At 39.1% G+C, this 18,900-nt stretch overlaps 1 protein-coding gene across 1 annotated transcript in view; it reads left to right on the top strand.

Moving 5' to 3' along the window:
• Positions 1-13,484: 13,484 nt before the first annotated feature.
• Positions 13,485-18,900, top strand: part of LOC137500982 (uncharacterized) — a 70,743-nt gene continuing 65,327 nt past the window's right edge. The window contains exon 1 of the mRNA XM_068227770.1: positions 13,485-13,553. Within this exon, the coding sequence (XP_068083871.1) occupies positions 13,485-13,553 (69 nt within the window). The remainder of the gene's footprint in view (positions 13,554-18,900) is intronic.

Below are 18,900 nucleotides of genomic sequence, written 5' to 3'. Positions count from 1 at the left end.
AGGCACTACTGGTAGCTAGAGCGCGCCTTGTCGGTTACCAAGCCATGCCACGAGAAATCCTACGACCTGCTGCGCAGCTCGATCTCCCTGGGATCCCTGGTATCCATTTCCCGATGTGGGATAATGCAGCCACTCCCGCCTAAGCAAGGGCCCACTGGACGATACAGCCACCTGGTGAGAGGCCACCTTCCTCTCTGCTCGAAACAGAGCTCTGTAAACCGAGCAACTGCGATGAGAGTTTGGATGACCCTCGCACATTTGGCATACACCGGCGCCTCACTAGGTGCTGTGCACGCCGTGTGGTGATGATCACCAGAAAAGCGATTGTAGCGTACCTGAATCCCACCCCGATGGTGACGCCACCTCATACAGCGGAAACATTGCTGTTGAGAGGGACGTTTAGCTGTCACTTGATTGCCACGTCTTATTGATGAGTTACTCTTCTGTTTTGTTTCTCCTTCGAATGCCTCCCTGGGTACAATCGTGAGTTGCGTCTGGGTGGCCTTCTCCTGGTGGGCCGGCGTCTTCCTTTTCCCTGTTAAGGGGCCGGCATCTTTCTCCTGGCGTCAGTCTCTCCTTGGAAAGGGAGGAGACCTCATTGCCCCCTTCCTTCCTGGTTCGTGGCAGCGTCGGTTGATGCAGTTATATTTGTAATTGCCCTGTCCTGTAGGGCAACACAGATGTCTGAATAGTGAAGCAGTCACTAGTGGGGTGGGTCTGGGTAGCAACATGCGAACGGCAATGGTTGTCGTCCGCCCTCCTGGACACTGCCCTGGTTTGCTCCCGAGTATTGGGCCTGTCCTGCGTGGCCCTTCCAAGGGCTGGTAGGCTTGGACGTCTGCAATCTCTTTGAAAGGCGAGGCAGGATGACCTGAGTTAGGCCATCACGACTCTTGGTGCCTCGCCATCCACATCGGCCCTTGCAGCTGTGGGCTTCAGAGATGCAGAAGGGCACGGATTCGTACCTACATGCTTATGCTCCTGCGTCCCGACAGTCTGCATGGTGGCAGTGCTCGTCGTCAGCTCCTCCTGCAGCTTCTGCATGCCCGCCTCCTTTCTACCGTTGGCGTCTTGGCTATCTATGGCACCTGGTAACCGGACGACCTGAAAGTAGCGAAAGACCAGCTTCTTGTGAAAGCGGATGTGGTCCAATTTGTCAAGGCGAATGATAATCCCCAATTGAGGACCGCGTTGGCGAGTTCGGTGTATTTACCTCCTCCAATGCGCTCCATTGGCGCTGCGAGGGAGCCGATTATTGCCAAAACCGCGGTAAAATGCTAATTCAGCTCCCATATTGTTCTTGAACTTACGTTGCCTATACTACTACCTAGATCCAGAAATACTTTGTCGTCAGAGAACGCTATTAAATGCAAGCGTGGATGGCGTTTTAGAGAGCTGAAAACACATCACACCAGGTAGGAGGTACCTGCTATATTGCGGTGACTATTGGAGGATCCAGATATTCGTTCGACTGGCACATTATAGCAAAATGAGTTAAAATCTGGGAATGTAGAGAAGTAACCCCAGTACCATGGAAGAATTGAAGAATACCATTCGCACTGAAATTTTGAAGATTCAGGAGGTTGAACTGCAGAAACTGCATTATCATCATGTTCTACAAGGTTTGTCTACAGACCGAACGAGAGAATTTCAACACTTACTGTAATGTGGTAAGTTTTATGTTTTCTTTATCTGCTTTTCAATCTGATTATCAATTTATCGAAGTTGATAGGTTTTCTATGGACGTATGAGAACAAGGTGATGGCAACCGGGCTGTCGTTCAACGACACGTAGCTTGCAGGAATAGCAGCACCCTTGTGTAACTCACTGATTTCCTTCAACAGTGTCACTGATTCATGAAAATGACCTAAGTTACTTTCACATACTTTTAATTATTCTGATTTTTCAATATTATACATTCATCCTTTTTATACTGTATGTAGCTATTTCAATTTTAATAAATGTACAATTTTGTTGTAAGTTACACTTCATGTAGTTGCAATTTTAATTTTATATTAATATTCCCATATGGCATCGCCTATCATTTTTAAAGTAACTCAAGTCCTATAGTCGTTTTGGCCATGAGTCCACATATTCGTGGAAGAGAAATAAGTAACAATTACGGAAAGTGCCAGAAACAACTTTAAGTGTGAAGTAATGGCCTCCATTTCATATTAATATCCAAATATTAAATAACGACCACGCTTAACACTGATCGAATATGACTGTAACATTCAAACATACCGCAAGATAACGCCGAAAGGCAAGCACAGTTTACACGAATGTAGATGAAAATGGCATTACGTTATTTCTTCTTGGCAAGGAGACTGGGACCCTGTCATAGCAACCGATACACTCGCTGTCGATATGAATGGGTGTCCGCCATTCTCATTGAAACATAAACCCACTAGAAATATTCTCCATCATTTGAAGTGTATGCGAAATTGTGCACAGAACAAACTTGATTAAAATTAAGGGGCGTTTCACTTATAGTTAACTGAGAACAATAATGACGTAACTGATGATTAGCAGTTTTGAGATAATTGTCTTCGAAGTTTTGGCGCAATTTCAATTATTCATTCTGCCGTCACCGTTCAATATTTTTCAGAATTTATTTTTTATTCAAGTTAATATGAAAGTATTTTTGCATTTTAAGAAATATTAAAATAAATATTTTATAGTTCATTTTACTGACTTACCTCGCTAATGAATTAGTTGGTGTCATATTCCGAGGATATCTCGTTACAAGGTGATATCTGTATTATTATTATTATTATTATTATTATTATTATTATTATTATTATTATTATGTCTAACGCACATGTTGCAATACTGCTAGCGTAACTGCCGAGTCATCGCTCCGTCATTGTGTGCTTTTAGCGGTGAGCTCACTTTGTTGGAGTAACCTAGAGTGCCCCAGGCAATTTCAACGTAGTGTGTAACAGTTTTAGTCGGGTGGGCGTAGATCATAGTTATCTATATGTGCCAGCTAATGGCTGTATAAGCTGGCTGTATCTTGTAGCGTCAGTCTTTAGTCATTAGTCATGGGGAGACTGAGGCCACAGTAGGTCGGTCAGTCAAACGGATGGTGCACAGTGAAGCAGTCAAATGGATGGTGACCAGTGAGCGAGTCAATTGAAGGGAGAGACCTCAGTCGGTCTGTTATTTGAAGATACGGACGAAAAGGCTTGCCTTGAAGTCATAGAAGTATAGACTTGCCAAGAAGTCATATGGATGGAGACACTTGCCAAGAAGTGTTGTACTGAGATGATAGTAGTCAGTCATCTGGTTGGAGAAGAAGCAGTTGCATGGATACTTAGTCGTTAGTGAAACAAAACGGATACATTACCGAATTAGGCTTGATACATCTACAGCAAACTCCAACTCAAAGGATTACGTCGTAATTACACTCAAAGTGTTGAAGGTACAGTCAAGTGAACCAGTGAGAGATAAATTTCGTGTATAATTTGTTAAATGTCCGGTCAAGAGGAATTCAAATTAATGCCTAGTTTATTTCAGTTGCAATGTCATACTTTTATATTCTCATCTGTTTTATCGCAGCAGTTCTTACTATTTTTATTGAAATTATTTCAAGAATATATTTTGTTCTATCAAAATAATGTATAGTTTTATTTCAAGACTATAATTACTTAACCTCAAATTTAATGGGGAAACAAAACGACAATCTCCTTTTCCCAGAACTGATATGGTATCTTGTCAAAAGTAAGCTTATTACCCCACACCCTAGAGATATTCAATATTCTCATTCTATTATTGCTGCACTGAGTTGTAGCTGGCGCCCTTCAAATATTATATGTGTAAGTAATCAGGTAAGAACCAAGTGCGAGTACATAGTCCGACGAATGAATATCTTATTTAATTAATATTCATTTTCATATTTTTCATTTTAATTCAGATTTATATATTTTTAAAGTAAGTAGCTGAGTCAGGGACATCTCCAATAAGTCTTGAGTTGACCTAAAATGGATAAATATCTTTAAAAAAATTGATAATAAAGGAATGTAGAGGCAGCGGATTCCCTACAATTTCGTATATATCATTCGTTATATTAGTACCCAAGTAACAATATTCACCTTCTTCCTTTAAGACATCATATCCTAATCTAATATCACCTGCACAACCTGACGTTGTTGGACCACACCCGATTCCTTTTGTTTTGGACTTACTTATTTTCATCTTGTATTCTTTCCCCATGAATATGCCCTACCACTCAACAAATTCCTCCATATCTTTCGCAGAGTCAGATAAAATAACAATATCATCGGCGAATCTCAGGGTTTTGATTTCCTCTCCTTAGACTTTGATTCCCATTCCAATTTCCTCTTTATTTACTTTATAGTATGTTGTATATAAACAATGAAAAGCAGGGGGAATCTGCAGCCTTGCCTCACTTCTTCCTGGATTGCTGCCTCTTTTTCAAAGCCCTCAAATCTTATCAATTCAGACTGATTGTTCTATAGATTGTAGATAATTTTCCTTTCTTATTATCTGATCCCGATCGTCTTCAGAATCTCAAACAGCTTGCACCAATCAGCATTATCGAAAGCCTTTTCTAGATCTACGAACACCATTTACGTGGGCTTACCTTTCTTAATAACTCGGTACTCTAAAATCAGACGTAAAGTCAGGATTGCTTCACGTGCTCCACATTTCTTCTGAAGCCAAATTGATCTTCTCCCAACTCATTTCCAGCTTGTTTTTCACTCTTCTGTAAATAAAACGTGATAGAATTTTGCATGCGTGAGATACTAAACTAATGATGTGGTAGTAGTCACAATTGTCAGCACCGGCTTTCTTGGGAATAGGTATAACAGCATTCTGCCGAAAATCCGATGCCACTTCTCCTATATCATTAATCTTGCACACTGAACGGAATAACCTCTCCTTATTGGTTTCTCCTAAGGCAGTCAGTAATTCTGGGAGTACATCATCAATTCCCTGCCCCTTGTTCCAACTTAGGTCTCTCAAATCTCTGTCAAATTCTGACAGCAAATTTTGGTTTCCCATGCCATCAGCATCAACAGCCTCTCCTTGTTCCAGAACCATAACATCTACTTCTTTACCTTGATACAACTGTTGGGCCTGTTCCTGCTATCTTTCTGACCTGACTTCCTTCCCTATAAGTGGTTTTCCATCTGAGCTTTTAACATTCATACACCTAGTTTTCCTTTCTCCAAAAGTTTCCTTGATTTTCCTGCATGCATAATCTACCTTTCTAGGAACATTCAACCTTCAAATTCCTTGGACTTCTAACTCAGCCATCCGTCCTCAGCTGCTCTACACTTTCTCTATACTTTATTCTCTATTCGCCTGTATTATTTCCTGCCTCCTCATTTATTGCATTCTTGTACTTTCGTCGTTTGTAAATCAGGTCTAGTATCTCCTGAGTTAATCCTTGTTTCTTAGTTGATCTTTCCTTTCTTCCTATTTTTTCAGTAGCCTTACTGCTCTCATTCCTTATAACTGTCCATTCGTCCTCTACTGTCTTTCCTTCAGCCTTTGCACTTAGTCCTTGTGTTACATTTTCTTTGGAACAACCCCTCACACTCTTTTATTTCAACTTGTGTAGATCTCTTCTCCTTGCATTCCTTCCTTTCTTTGATGTCTTCAACTTCAGATGGCATTCTATGACCAACAGGTTGTGATCAGAGTCCACGTCTGCTTCTGGGAAAGTCTTGCACACCAACACCTGGTTTCTGAATCTCTGCCTAATCATAATGAAGTATGTTTGATACCTTCCAGTATCTCCAGGTCTCATCCATGTATACAGCCGTCGTTTTTGGTGCTTGAACCAAGTGCGAGCAGATACTAAATTGTGATCGGTGCAGAATTCTACCAGCTGTCTTCCTCTTTCATTCCTTTGTCCCAATACGAATTCCCCTACTGCATTACCTTCTCTTCCTTGGCCTAACACCGCATTCCAGTCTCCCATAACAATTGGATTCTCGTTACCATTTACATATTGTACTAAATCTTTAATCTCTTCATATATTCTTTCGAATTCTTAATCCTACGCTGAACTAGTAGGCATATAGACCTGCGCTATTGTGGTGGCCATTGGCCTAGTATATATCTTGACAACCATAATCCTTTCACTATGCTGGTCGTAGTAGCATACCCGCTGACCTAATTCTTATTCATTATTAAACAAACTCCTGCATTTCCCATGTCTGATTTTGCGCTGATTATTTTGTAGTATCCTGACTAAAATATATACATTAGCTAGTAGAACAAAATACTGCAAAGATTATTAAAGTGAGTTACAGATATTTAGGAAACAGATAACAGTTGAAGTGCAGCACCTTTTCATAAACATATCGGAAAACGGCGGGAAAAGTTTACATTGCAGTAACTCAGGTGACCTAAAAATTGTTCCTTTTGATAGCATGTAGAGGACAATAGAAAATTAAATGAGTTACTGTTTGTTCTGATTAGCAATTGCAAAGGTATCCCTTCTGATGACTGTATTTTAAACTGTTAAAAATAACTTCTAAATTTACCATGTCTAGTATAAACTGTGTAAGTATGAAAGTGGATTCGAAGAATTTTGAAGTTAAACGTTGCTGGCCGGGCTGAGTGGCTTAGACGGTTGAGACGCTGGCCTTCTAAACCGAACTTGTCAGTTTCAATTCCGGCTCAGTCCTGTGGTATTTGAAGGTGCTCAAATACGTCAGTGGCGCATCGGTACATTTACTGGCACGTAAAAGAACTCCTGCGGGGCTAAATTTCCGGCACCTCGGCGTCTCCTGAAACCTTAAAATTCGTTACAGGGACGTAGAGACAATAACGTTATTAAACCTTGATGAACGGTTGGAAAGAACAACTCCCGCGTGACATAAACCTTCATGCTACTTGTCCATAGAGCGTTCCCACTCTTTTCCATTTCACTCCTTAATATCTTCTTCACATGAGGTGGGGGAGACGTGGAGAAGCTGAAATCTGCATCCCATCGGGCTGAGGATCTAGCTAACATGTCCGCCCTCTCACTTCCAAAAGTTCCAACATGACCGCTTACCCAACTGAAACAGATATGCAAGTTGCTGGATAATTGAATTCCTAATATTTGAGGCCAATGGGTGTAGATTATATTTGTGGTAGGTTGAGATTCACTAGATATTTGAGCACTGTAATTGTTTTGTAGGCACCATCATACTGCCAGTTTTATAGCTAAAAGTTATGCTTGAAACATGATGGTTGACGGTGCTATATCCCGTATTCAAAAATTCTGTATTATTAATATACGCAACGAATGAGCATCCTACATAGCCCATTTTGAGCCCTGATGCAGTATCCAAGAGAAATCAATGTATATTGTTGCATGCGCTCATCGTACAAGCCAGGATGACATAACACCCAAAAACGTGACTTATTTTCAACACCCTAATAGGTATTTGAAGAGAAGCGTTGTAACCTCTCTGTAAATTAGTAACTTTTGCCTTAAACATAGTTGTCAAATACAGTGGTTCAATTCCAGCGATTATCAGCGTAGCGTCGGCGGAGTTTCTCAGTATGCAGCATCTCTGAATCTGGCCTAGTTTCATTAGAGCCCACTGTTTGTCAAGGATATCTTGAAAAGCTGTCACACAGTATTTTATAATGGATTCAACAAGACCCCGATATATTGTTTCTAATATGGATTAGTTCAGGCCCCAAATAGGTTTGGTGGCGCGAGTTATGCTTGATAGGAAACTGGTAGATTTCATTTTAAGGTGATTAAAATGTGCCCGAAATATTAGTGTTTGATCCAGTATTACACTTGAGTAAGACGTCTGATTAACAAGAATGATTTCTATGTCATTCATCAACAATTGTTTTTTCCATCTTCCTTTCTTTCTGGTTGCAATCATAGCTTTCGTCTAAGCTTGATTGAAATGTAACTTGTTTTTATGACCCTATTGATAGAGTTGATCAAATGCTGGGTTAGTATGCTGAGTTATGTTGGCCATGTTATTGCCTCGAACCAGGGGCAAAACATTGTCCGTATATTCCATGAGTTAGCAATTATCAGGCAAACCTAATGGCAGCGTGTCATCATAGAATATATTCCAGAATCCCGGACTACATGTGGGCCCCTGCGGACAGCCGCTATAAAGTTTTTCCACATACGGTTAGTTGAACTTTTCTGTCTTTGAAATAACTTCGAATAAGTTTGAAGAGGTTTTCAGGACATTTCGTCAGTTTCATCTGAAGCAAAATTTTCGGCCATCAGGCGTTATTGAAGGCGTCAGGAATATCATCTTCCTGGTGAATATATCCTTAATCCACTCCACAGCCCTGAATACTGCATCTCCTGTTTATCTCTTCTCTGCGAATCCACATTGGTTTCTGTTAAGCAACTCGTTTCTATGCCTTTGAAACATAATCCTGTCAATAACAAGCTTCTCTAGTATTTTCCCGAGAACTGATTGGGCTAAAATAATTTGATGTGGAGTTGTTCCTGTCAGAACCAGTTTTAGGAATAATTTTAACCACAGCAGTTTTCAAAAAATCTGGAGAACTCCTGAATGAAATCATTTGTTGGAAAGGTTAAGACATAAGGATGGACTGCGCAGTGAACTTGTTTAATTACATTAGCAGAGAAAGCAACAATGCCGGGAGACTTCTGATCACTCTGTATTTGAGTGACGCGTTCAATCTCCTGCTCATTATGATTTTTCTCCGTCTTCTTCTTATTATTATTATTATTAATGAGCATGTTTATTTTATAAGATAATTTACCCGCGATTAAAATAATTCTGGATATTATTGCTTATATCGACAGCGATAATTTTCCTTGTTGCTGCAGCGACGTAAGTAGTGTTATATTACATGTTTGGGCTGTGTGTTTCCTCGGCGCCTAGAACATTTCTGTTTGTCTAGCTTGTTTACATTATCATATTTTATCATTTATCATTATCATATTTTAATTCATCTTCTCTGACATGTGCGTGGCGTACGTTTCTCTTACGACTTTCAATGTGTGTGATTCGTATGCATAAGCTCTGGGATCACGTTATTTTTCTCACTGAGGGCACAACTTATGACTGGACGATGTATTTATCTTGCTTGACTATTAGTATATCCTGAGTGGCCATATTTATGGCTTTTGGGATTGACGGGAAGAGGCTATTAGTGATGTATTTTGAATATGATGTGGTCTGCGAGGTTATGATTTCCGTTAATGTATTTGGGTAGACTTTTGTGGTAAGAGTCTGATCTGGAGCGACGTCCTCTGGGATGTATGTGACAGATACCTATGTGCAGCTGTGGTAATTTCTCTCCCTCCTGTTTATGGCACTATTGCGTCGTGTGAATGCTGGTTGAGTGTGAGGAACCTATGCCTTGTTCTCCGCCGAGATTTTTTTTCCCTTTTTCTGATTCTGTTTCTACTCAAGGTAATATCTTTTATGATTTTCCTCAGCTCTGCGTTTTTCTATCATTCATGAGTTGACATGTACTTGACGCTAGGAAATTGTTGTATTTATTTATTTTACTTACAGTGGCCCCCACCCTATGAAGGTGGGAAATGATATACTTTAAACGGTCCTTTGATGTTTACGTCCTTTGTGACTTCCATTCTGGTCTCGACCGTTGCTTACGTAAACTCCCACGGTATATCTCTTTGTTTATTGTTCTCTGGAATGTCCATTGTTGAGTGGGTGGAGTCTAGCATGATAATACGGGATAGCAGTGGGAATTGAGACATTTTTCTGTATTTATAATTTAACATTTGTTCTACATTTGAGTTATTGCGTCATAAGGCATAGTCAGTGCGATGAATCCTTTCTTATTTCGGGGCCGTTAATGTGACCGTCAGATAGCGTCTCAGTTGTTCTCATGAAGGCTAAGATCCCTGTCCTGAGCGGAAAACGAACTCTGGTGTTTTGAATAAGAATCGGAGTTGCTGCCGCTTGACCTCGGGTGCCTGCAAACTCAGCCTGGGGTAAAATAATTGAGAAGACAATCGGATTCGAAACCCCTTGTCGCGTAGCCAAACGTGACACATTCACTTTTGATTGTGTGTCTAAAAATGGTGTACTTGGGGTAAGAACCAGGGCCTTCACTCTATTTAAAAGAAGAAGTCAGCGTAGTCACTTGAAATATGATAGATATTAATTCTCGTTCTAGTACGTGCTACCAGCCGTAGCCGCAGTTGTTATGGTACTCTAATAAGGTTAAATTAAATGAGAAGTTAAAGTTGAAATGATGAAGGTTTAGTACAGAGGAATCAGTAGCAGTAGTCCTCCATTGTGCTAAACACAGTAACAGAGTTGTAGAAGCACACTGACGGTGAGATAGAATTGTCCATACATTATATATTCTTGTTTCCATATGTTACGCAAACACTATGTGAACCGCTTAGTCTGATTGTGATGGTTCGGTCAGCTTCCGCTTCGAACGCTAGCGTTGTGCCACGTCCTGGGGTCCATCTGGTGGTGAATGAACGTACCATTTCCACTTCTACTTCCATTAACGTTCCAAATTCAAAAGTGTCATTGTTTAAGAAGTCTTTCTCGTGGACAGTCAAGAATTCTTCTGAGGACGCAGAGCACAGTTTTCTGCGAAACGTTAAGAATTTCACCTTATTTTCTTGACACGGCACAAGCCCAAAAGCCTATACAATATCATGTTTATATACTCTTGTTTGTTGAGTTAATTACATACACATTACAAAATATTTCATGTGATTCTTAGTCAAGGTTACAAACATGTTATTACATTCTCATTCTTAGAATGGTGCTACATAGGTCTTCATTTTCTTTACAGCGTTATGCACATCTGAGGAACCCTATAGAACTTACTTAACTGATGACTATATTTTCTTCTCCCAAAATCTCTTCATCTGGGCACAGAAACTTTTCTTCCGTTTTTCATTCCATGATTTATTCTTCCTGGTATTCATTTCCTCAGCAAAAGTATCCTTGTTGACTGCTTTTTTCAATTGGAGACGATCTTGAAAATTTTCCTACGGGATTCCTATTTTGTTAAGACCTTTTCCTATTTTATTAAGCCAGTTGTTCTTGGCTTTCATTGCAAGAGCAAGGTTGAGAATCCTTTTGGTGAGCCTGTCATTGTTCATACTGAGAATATGGCCATAGAACTTTAATCACCTCTTTCTAATGGTGTCGGTGATCCTTTCAGAATGCTGATAAAGCTCTCGAGACTTCCTTTTAATTCAAATTCCTCTGATTAGACTGGATGAAACACTTTCCTCTGTGCCTTTAATAAGTGATCAGCCTCCATACAACAAAGCTTCCGAGGTTTGATAACTGAATTGTAATGTCTTAATTTTCCGTTCCTGGATATTGGTTTAGTGTTATATCTGTTCTAGGTGAGTCTATAGGCCTTCTGTAATTTTGATATCCTCTCATTATTTGCTTCACGATTCAAGCCCTATGGCTGAATTACTTCTCTTAAGTACTGGAACATTCACTTGATTAATTTTGTCGAATTTGGTCTTTGGAGGTTTCCCATTCCGATAGCGAGCGGATCCCTCCATGTACTGAGCTTTTCATAGGATATTTGGAGCCCAGTCTTAGCTGCAATTTCATGAATTTCCTCAAAGGCCTGAACTGCTTCGTGTTTGTTGTTAGAAATAATAACTAGATAATCTGCGAAGACCAAACACTGCAGATGAATTTTCTTCTTGACCTATAGTTAATACCTTTGTGTCATTTTCCCAATTCCTGATAACTTTTCAAGCATAAGATTGAACAATAACGGAGGTAAACCATCTCCTTGTCGAAGTCCTGTGGTAATATCAAATGAATCAGAAAATTCACCCTGAAATTTTACTTTTGATGTTATGCCAGTCAGCGTCTTGCAAATTAAGTCCCTCTTTTCTTGTTAATTTTGAATTATTCTAGAACATCGAATAGTGTGTGTCAGTCTACTGAGCCATAAGCTTTCTTAAAGTCTACACAAGCGATCACTGTTTGTATAGTTTTACGGATTTGGAAGATGGTTTTGAAATTGAGAATTTGTTATACAGAAGACCAGCCTTTTCTGAATCCTGCCTGATATTCGCCAATAAGGTGTTCAGTTTGTTTCTCAAATCTCGTGAGAAGGGCTTTAGAGAGAATTTTGTACAAAACTCATAGTAACGATATTCCTCTGTAGTTTCTTGCATCCACTTTTTTGCGGAGTGGGTGAATAAGTGCAAATTTCCAGTCTTCAGGAATTTTCTCCGTTAACCAGATGTCTTCAAGAATTGCTTGAGTTTTCTGAGCTAGGATTTCACCTCCTAATTTCAACATTTCAGCGACATATCTTCCCCGGGGAATTTGTTTATTTTTAAGTTCACTGATTATTTGCATGATTTCATCTAATAAGGAGGGGTTCTGAATCTGGACTTGGAATAGGTTGTTCAAATGAGAGTTGTTCTACAGGAGGTTTGCAGTTTAAAAGTTCATGGAAGTAGTTTGCGAAAATAATACAGTTTTCTTTATTATTTGTGACCAGGAGCCCGTCCAGACGTTTAACTTGGTAACTTGGTAACTTGATAGTTACTCAGCGATTGTTTTGTAAAAGTCTCTTGTATTGTTTTAAAGAAAGTTTGATAAATTTCCGTTATTATTATTATTATTATTATTATTATTATTATTATTATTATTATTATTGGCATTTTTACAGGAATTGCTACTACAGGCCTTTATTTGTTCACCTATGAAGCACTGTATAAAAATAGACCAGACGACTGGAGAATAGATCCAGTGCCAGTCTCTTACTTGGAGTCTCCAGGTTTAATTCCAGGCTAGTCACGGGATTTCAAATATGGAATTAGGACTGAAACGTAGTTCATTCAGTAACATGGGACGCATTGAGGGGTTATTTGATACGAGATGCAATGACCCGGTTAAGAAAGGCAAGGAATATGGCTGAAGAATTCGTCAAGTGACTCTACTGTCTGCAGGCCACTTGCTTGGGCAGTAGTCGTCGTGCTGTTGCGCCAAGGTTTGATTTGTTTCTTTGTTCTTGTACAAGTAAGAAGAAGTCGCAAGTACGGCCTAAAATATTGGCATTTACTGAAGTAAAATTTTCTTTCTTCTCTTCACGTACAGACACAGGAAAAAACGAATAAAACTGTTAAAACATCTACCATATAAACGACGAAGCATAGTTCTAAAAAAGGAATCATTTTAGTATGAGAATTTCTAACTCTACTCCATTTACTAAACAATGTGCGCACGTATGTACATTGGATTACATGTAGATTACGAAATTCTGGAAACACGTTTTGCTGTGTTAGAGAGGAAATTTGTGTGGTAGAGAAGTTGAATGTTATTGTAATAATCTGTATTAAGATCTAAAATAATGAGATGAATATCTTTTTATCATCTCTGTACAACAATACATAATGTATTTAGGAAGTCGAGGTCATTTATATTGATAAAACCCATTCGAAGTAGCATTGTGTACACTTCCGGATGTTGTATATCGTGCTATATAAATTATATCTTATCATAGAATAGTCTTGATTCACCATGGCTCGTCTGATCATTCTGTTAGCTGTTCTCGGAGCTGAGTATGTACATGCTGCGTACAAGTTGTCGGTAATGCCTCTACCATATTCTTTTAGATATGTCTTTACTTTAGTAAGAAATGGCATACTTAGATCAGTAATTAAGTTCCATGCTTTGTGGAAGTATCACCTTACATGAGACATACGATGTTCTGTACTTGATGATAAGTGCATTGTGGTGGTCAGCATCATATACTTGTTAGAATACTTTATGAAATGCTGTGTTATTGCTTAGTGGTGTCTTCATTATGGTGTTTATCTGTAATAATTAGGGCTCGGATGTTTAAGATGTAAAAATAGCCCAAATAAGCAAGCAAATATGACCTCAAATGTGACGAAATATTAAAATAAGTTATAAATCGAAATGGCAATGGCACGTTTTGAAGTTTCCGTTTTACACTGACGCCAACTATTCCATGTGACTGTTGTACTGAAAGTTCAACACTTCTCACAATTTCAATACTCGCATGAATTTCTAAGCTAGCAGCTTCTAAACGAGTAATTGCACTCGATAACATTTCGATTTAATATATGCCAGACTTTCTGACAAACTGTTGGAAAACAATTCCTGCGCAATCTCGATAGAAGAGGCAGAGTATTCCACTTGTATTAACTACAGATGTGATACCGGGAAGCAGTTTTGTGAATACTAGTTCTCATTCGGAAAGTTGACGATGATTTTGCACAGCTACAGCTGTCGTCAAACCGCCGAAATATTACTGAAATATGACGTTTCTACGAAAATAGCTCAAATTATGACCTTATGACAAAAAATAGCTAAAATATGCATTTATATGACAAATAAAAATCACTTAATTGTGACGATGATCACCTGAATTTCACCAAAATCCAATCAGGCAAGAAAATAGAGACAAAGAAAAAATATGACTTTTATTAAACATCCGAGCCTTAGTAATAATCATAAGTAAAAAAGCAAAGCAAAGAGCAAAGTCATCTCCGTACAGGCCATGAAGGCCCTTGGAGGGGTGGAAGGTAAAGGCTTCCACTATCCATAACCTCGGCACTTGATGGGGTAGAGTGGTTAGGTCTACGCCCGGCCGCCTTTGCACCCAGGAATTAACCTGGTACTCATGTTTGATGTAGGCTGAGTGAATCTTAGGGCCATGTGCACCTCCAGAAGTGGAAATCTCGTTTCTTAAATTTTACTGTCGGGGATTCGAATCCCTCGTCCTTGCGGCCGAACCGAGCACGCCTTTACCGCCTCGGCCAGGCAGCCCCTAATAACAATTAGCGCTGGTATTAAATTCCATATCGGGGAGAGTTTAAATCACGTGCCGTTCCGAAAATTACCTAGAAAAGTGTGTTGTCCAAGCTAATGGAAGTAGCCTATGTGAACTTGTATCTGCTGTTTCGAGTAGCAGGATATGAGATCAATCTATGAATGAAAAATAAATAATATATCAGTCATTGATGACCTGCATTTAGGGCTGCCATCCAGGTGGCAAATTTTCCATCAATTGTTTACCTAGCTTTTTCTTAAGCGTTTTCAAAGAACTTGCAAATTTATCCAACATTTCCATCGATAATTTATTTCAATCGCTTATTCTTCGTCCTATAAAATAATATTTTTTCTCTTGAATTTCAAATTTATCTTCATATTATAATCTTTCCTACTTTTCAAAGCTCCGCTCATTGTCATTCCATGCCACCTCTCAGATCTAGAGCAAGCTTCTGCTTCTCGATAGCTATGGGATACAAGGCTTTCATGGCCAAATTTAGGCATTCTTACGAACCTATTCTAACAAAGTTATACTTGATGAGATTGACGTTAGTTATTTGTACTGAATGAGAGGCTCTTTGATATAATACATTGTAGTAGCCCATATCAGAATCTCTGACGAATACTGTACATAAGCTGAACCTAATAGTCCAGTATCATTCGAAAGCATACTGTAATTTCCTACATCTTTATATTTTTCTTTTTTTCTTTTTTACAAGTTGCTTTGAGTCGCACCGACACAGATAGGTCTTATGGCGACGATGGGATGGGAAACGGTTAGGAGTGGGAAGGAAGCAGCCGTGGCCTTAATTAAGGTACAGTCCAGCATTTGCCTGGTGTTAAAAAGGAAAGCTACGGAAAACCATTTTCAGGGCTGCCGACAGCGGGACTGGAACCTACTGTCATCCAGAGGAAAGCTCACAGCTGCGCGTCCCTTACCGTACGACTAACTCGCCCGGTCGTATTACTCTCAAGTCAAGGCTCCTTCCTAAATATTCGCTAGGGTATAAATCCCATTATACAGCTTATCCCAGTCTCATATGTATACGGTCTTGGATGGCACACACATATATAAAAAACTTTCACATCCAACGAATTCGACACTTCAGAACAAGCATTCATTGATCTATATTGCCAAGTCTATCACTATCGCCTACCTTAATTAAAAAACGCTATCATCCTTCATTACTACGTGAAGGAGAACCAGCCGTTTGCTCTGCAGTCACCAAATGTGGATCAAGTTTTGTTCGCAGCACTTGGCAAACTTTATTACTCGTACAATCGTCTCCATAGAACACTCATCACTTTCTGTTGGAAAGAGATATTTCCTAAGCACAAATCTTTGTTCGATACATTTAACGGTTTGGTCTTCGACTTCGAAAATTTCGTGGCGTACATTTCTATCTATTTCTCCCTTAAGTCTTTATATTCGGAAGATTTATAAATTGAAGTCTCTGGAACAGTATAATTTAATCTACAACCTAGTACTCAGCACGAACGATCCATTTTGGGAAATATAGCCATTACAGCACAACAATAGACATTATTTTGCACAATATTATATACACCTCTAGCACTGAACAATATTCACAACTCGTTAAAGATTGTCTACATACTTTGAACTTTAATAATGCGGTTGAAATGGCACTTCTTATATATACACAATGTAAACATAGCGATGTGTGCACAACACATCCCTTATGACCACCTCAAAATCCATAATTTTCCCGCCAATTTACATCAGCAAAAGGTCAGAGATAATGTAGCCAGTTTAGGTCCCCGCTCCTGTCATGCGTAACGATCACTACTGATCTGCATTTAGGGCAGTCGCCCAGGTGGCCGATTCCATGTCTGCAGTTTTTCTAGCCTTTCCTTAAATTATTTCAAGGAAACTGGAAATTTGTTGAACATCTCCGTTGGTAAGTTATTCCAATCCCCACCTCCCCTTCCTATATACGAATATTTGCCCCAATTGGTCCTCTTGAATTATAACTTTATCTTCATATTGTCATATTTCCTAACTTCAAAGACATCACTCAGACTTATTCGTCTACTAATGTCATTCCACGCCATCTCTCCACCGACAGCTCGGAACATACCACTTAGTCGAGCAGCCACCTCATTTCTCCCAAGTCTTCCAAGCCCAAACTTTACAACATTTTTGTAACGCTACTCTTTGTAGGATATCACCCAGAATGAATCGGCTGCTTTTCTTTGGATCTTTGTCGAGTTTTTGAATCAAGTAATCCTGGTAAGGGACTCATACACTAGAACCGTATTCTATTGGGGTCTTACCAAAGACTTATATGCCCTCTCCTTTACATCCTTACTACAATCCCTAAACACCCTCATAACCATGTGCAGAGATCTGTAACCTTTATTTACTATCCCATTTATGTGATTACCTCAAAGAAGATCTTTCTTACAATGATTCCCATAATGAACTTTCACCCCATCAACGCAATAACTAAAACTGAGAGGACTTTTCCTATTTGTGAAGCACACAACCTGACTTTTAACACTGTTTATTATAAATACCATTGCCTATTGTCCATCTCACAACATTATCGAGGACATTTTGTAGTTGCCCACAATATTTTAACTTATTTATTACCCTATACAGAATAATTCCTCGGAATGCAAGGTTGATTGGCCATTCTGAAGTCCATATTGATTGTTTCGCAATAGTTTCGGTTTATCTTCTTTACGACGGGCTAGATTTTAGCCATTCTGCTAGTGAAGTAAATTCCTCTATGTTTAATTCGTTGTTCATTTCATTCTTCTTGAATGAAATTTAATGTGTTGTTTCTTATAAGAAGGAGAAAGGCTTTGTGTTATTAGCTATAAACGCGAAATGTAACGGAGAGTTGCAGCAAGACGTATTTGCACGATTCATCACAAAAGTAACTAATTCATGGCTCCAATTTTATCGCAGTATCTCACAGAAACAATGACATTTTTTGTTAAAATTAATATTCAGGAAATATATTCATTTAGTACGTGTTGGCTACAAAGTAATTAGAAATCATTTGGAAAGGTGCATTAGCCCAAAAATCTGTTAGTCCCATTTATGACCTGTAGGATCGTCGGTGAAAATATTTCCCTTAACCCTGGGAACATTTTGTTTGTTTTAAGTACCTTCGTTGTTATGTATTGTTTATTAGCTGCAAGAGTAATGGAAGGCACAACCACAAGAACTTCTATTATTTCTGGGGTTTCCCTTTCGCCTCCTCAACCATTGTCTCTCTTGTTGCTTTTACACTTTCCTAACCGAGTGCGACCATCCGGACCTGTAACGTTGACACAATGCATGAGAAAGAGATTAAATACAATTTGCAAAAAATCACTAATGTAGGTGTATTTCTACATTTCTGAGGAGTTTAAAACTACTTTAGGTAGGCCCACTTTGTCGAAACATTAGATCAGTTTGCTGCCATCATGTTGACTAAGTGGGGAAGAAGTCGTGAAGTTAGTCTTATCTTTCGTGCTAACGAATTCAGTGGGAAAGGCGTGATTCATGTGGAAAACACATTCAAAGTAAATGACACATAAATCCTTTCAGCTAATGAGTCCACAGGATTCTGGACCGGAAAGATAGTGCAACTTTTAGTAAAGTCTTCAAGCACAGAATAAATGAAAGAGCAAAATACGAGTTCGTAATGGGCACAAAGAAAATGTTCCCAAGGGTAAAATGCATTTTGTTATTAACTAACGGACCCGTGATGCTCCGAAACTTTCCTTATAAGTAGGTCGGATAACTCGGCTTGATATGACTGTTTCAGTCATAGTTTTATCCCTACTATTCTACTAGAAAAGGAAACAACAAACTGATTATTTAGAAATGTCATTTAGTCATTTAATCATTTAGTCATGAACATTTAATATCCGGTAAATAATAATTGAGTCATTCGTAATTTTGTTTATCACACTTCCTTCCATACAATATTCCTTTTTTTTCCGATCATTTGGCCGTATCTGGATCTTAACGTTTTCAAACGATATATTGTCACTTTTTCAAGAGTTTGTCAGTGCGCTTTATTAATAGTCATACCAAGACCGACTCCAATTCTCACGCAGTAATATTAAAGAAACATGGCGGCCGAAGTGGCCGGATTGCTGGGATTGGCTAACGCGAAAA

Source organism: Anabrus simplex, chromosome 5 (genome assembly GCF_040414725.1).
Source record: "Anabrus simplex isolate iqAnaSimp1 chromosome 5, ASM4041472v1, whole genome shotgun sequence".
In the NCBI taxonomy this organism is placed as follows: Eukaryota; Metazoa; Arthropoda; class Insecta; order Orthoptera; family Tettigoniidae; genus Anabrus; species Anabrus simplex.
This window is presented reverse-complemented; position numbering and strand designations above follow the sequence as displayed.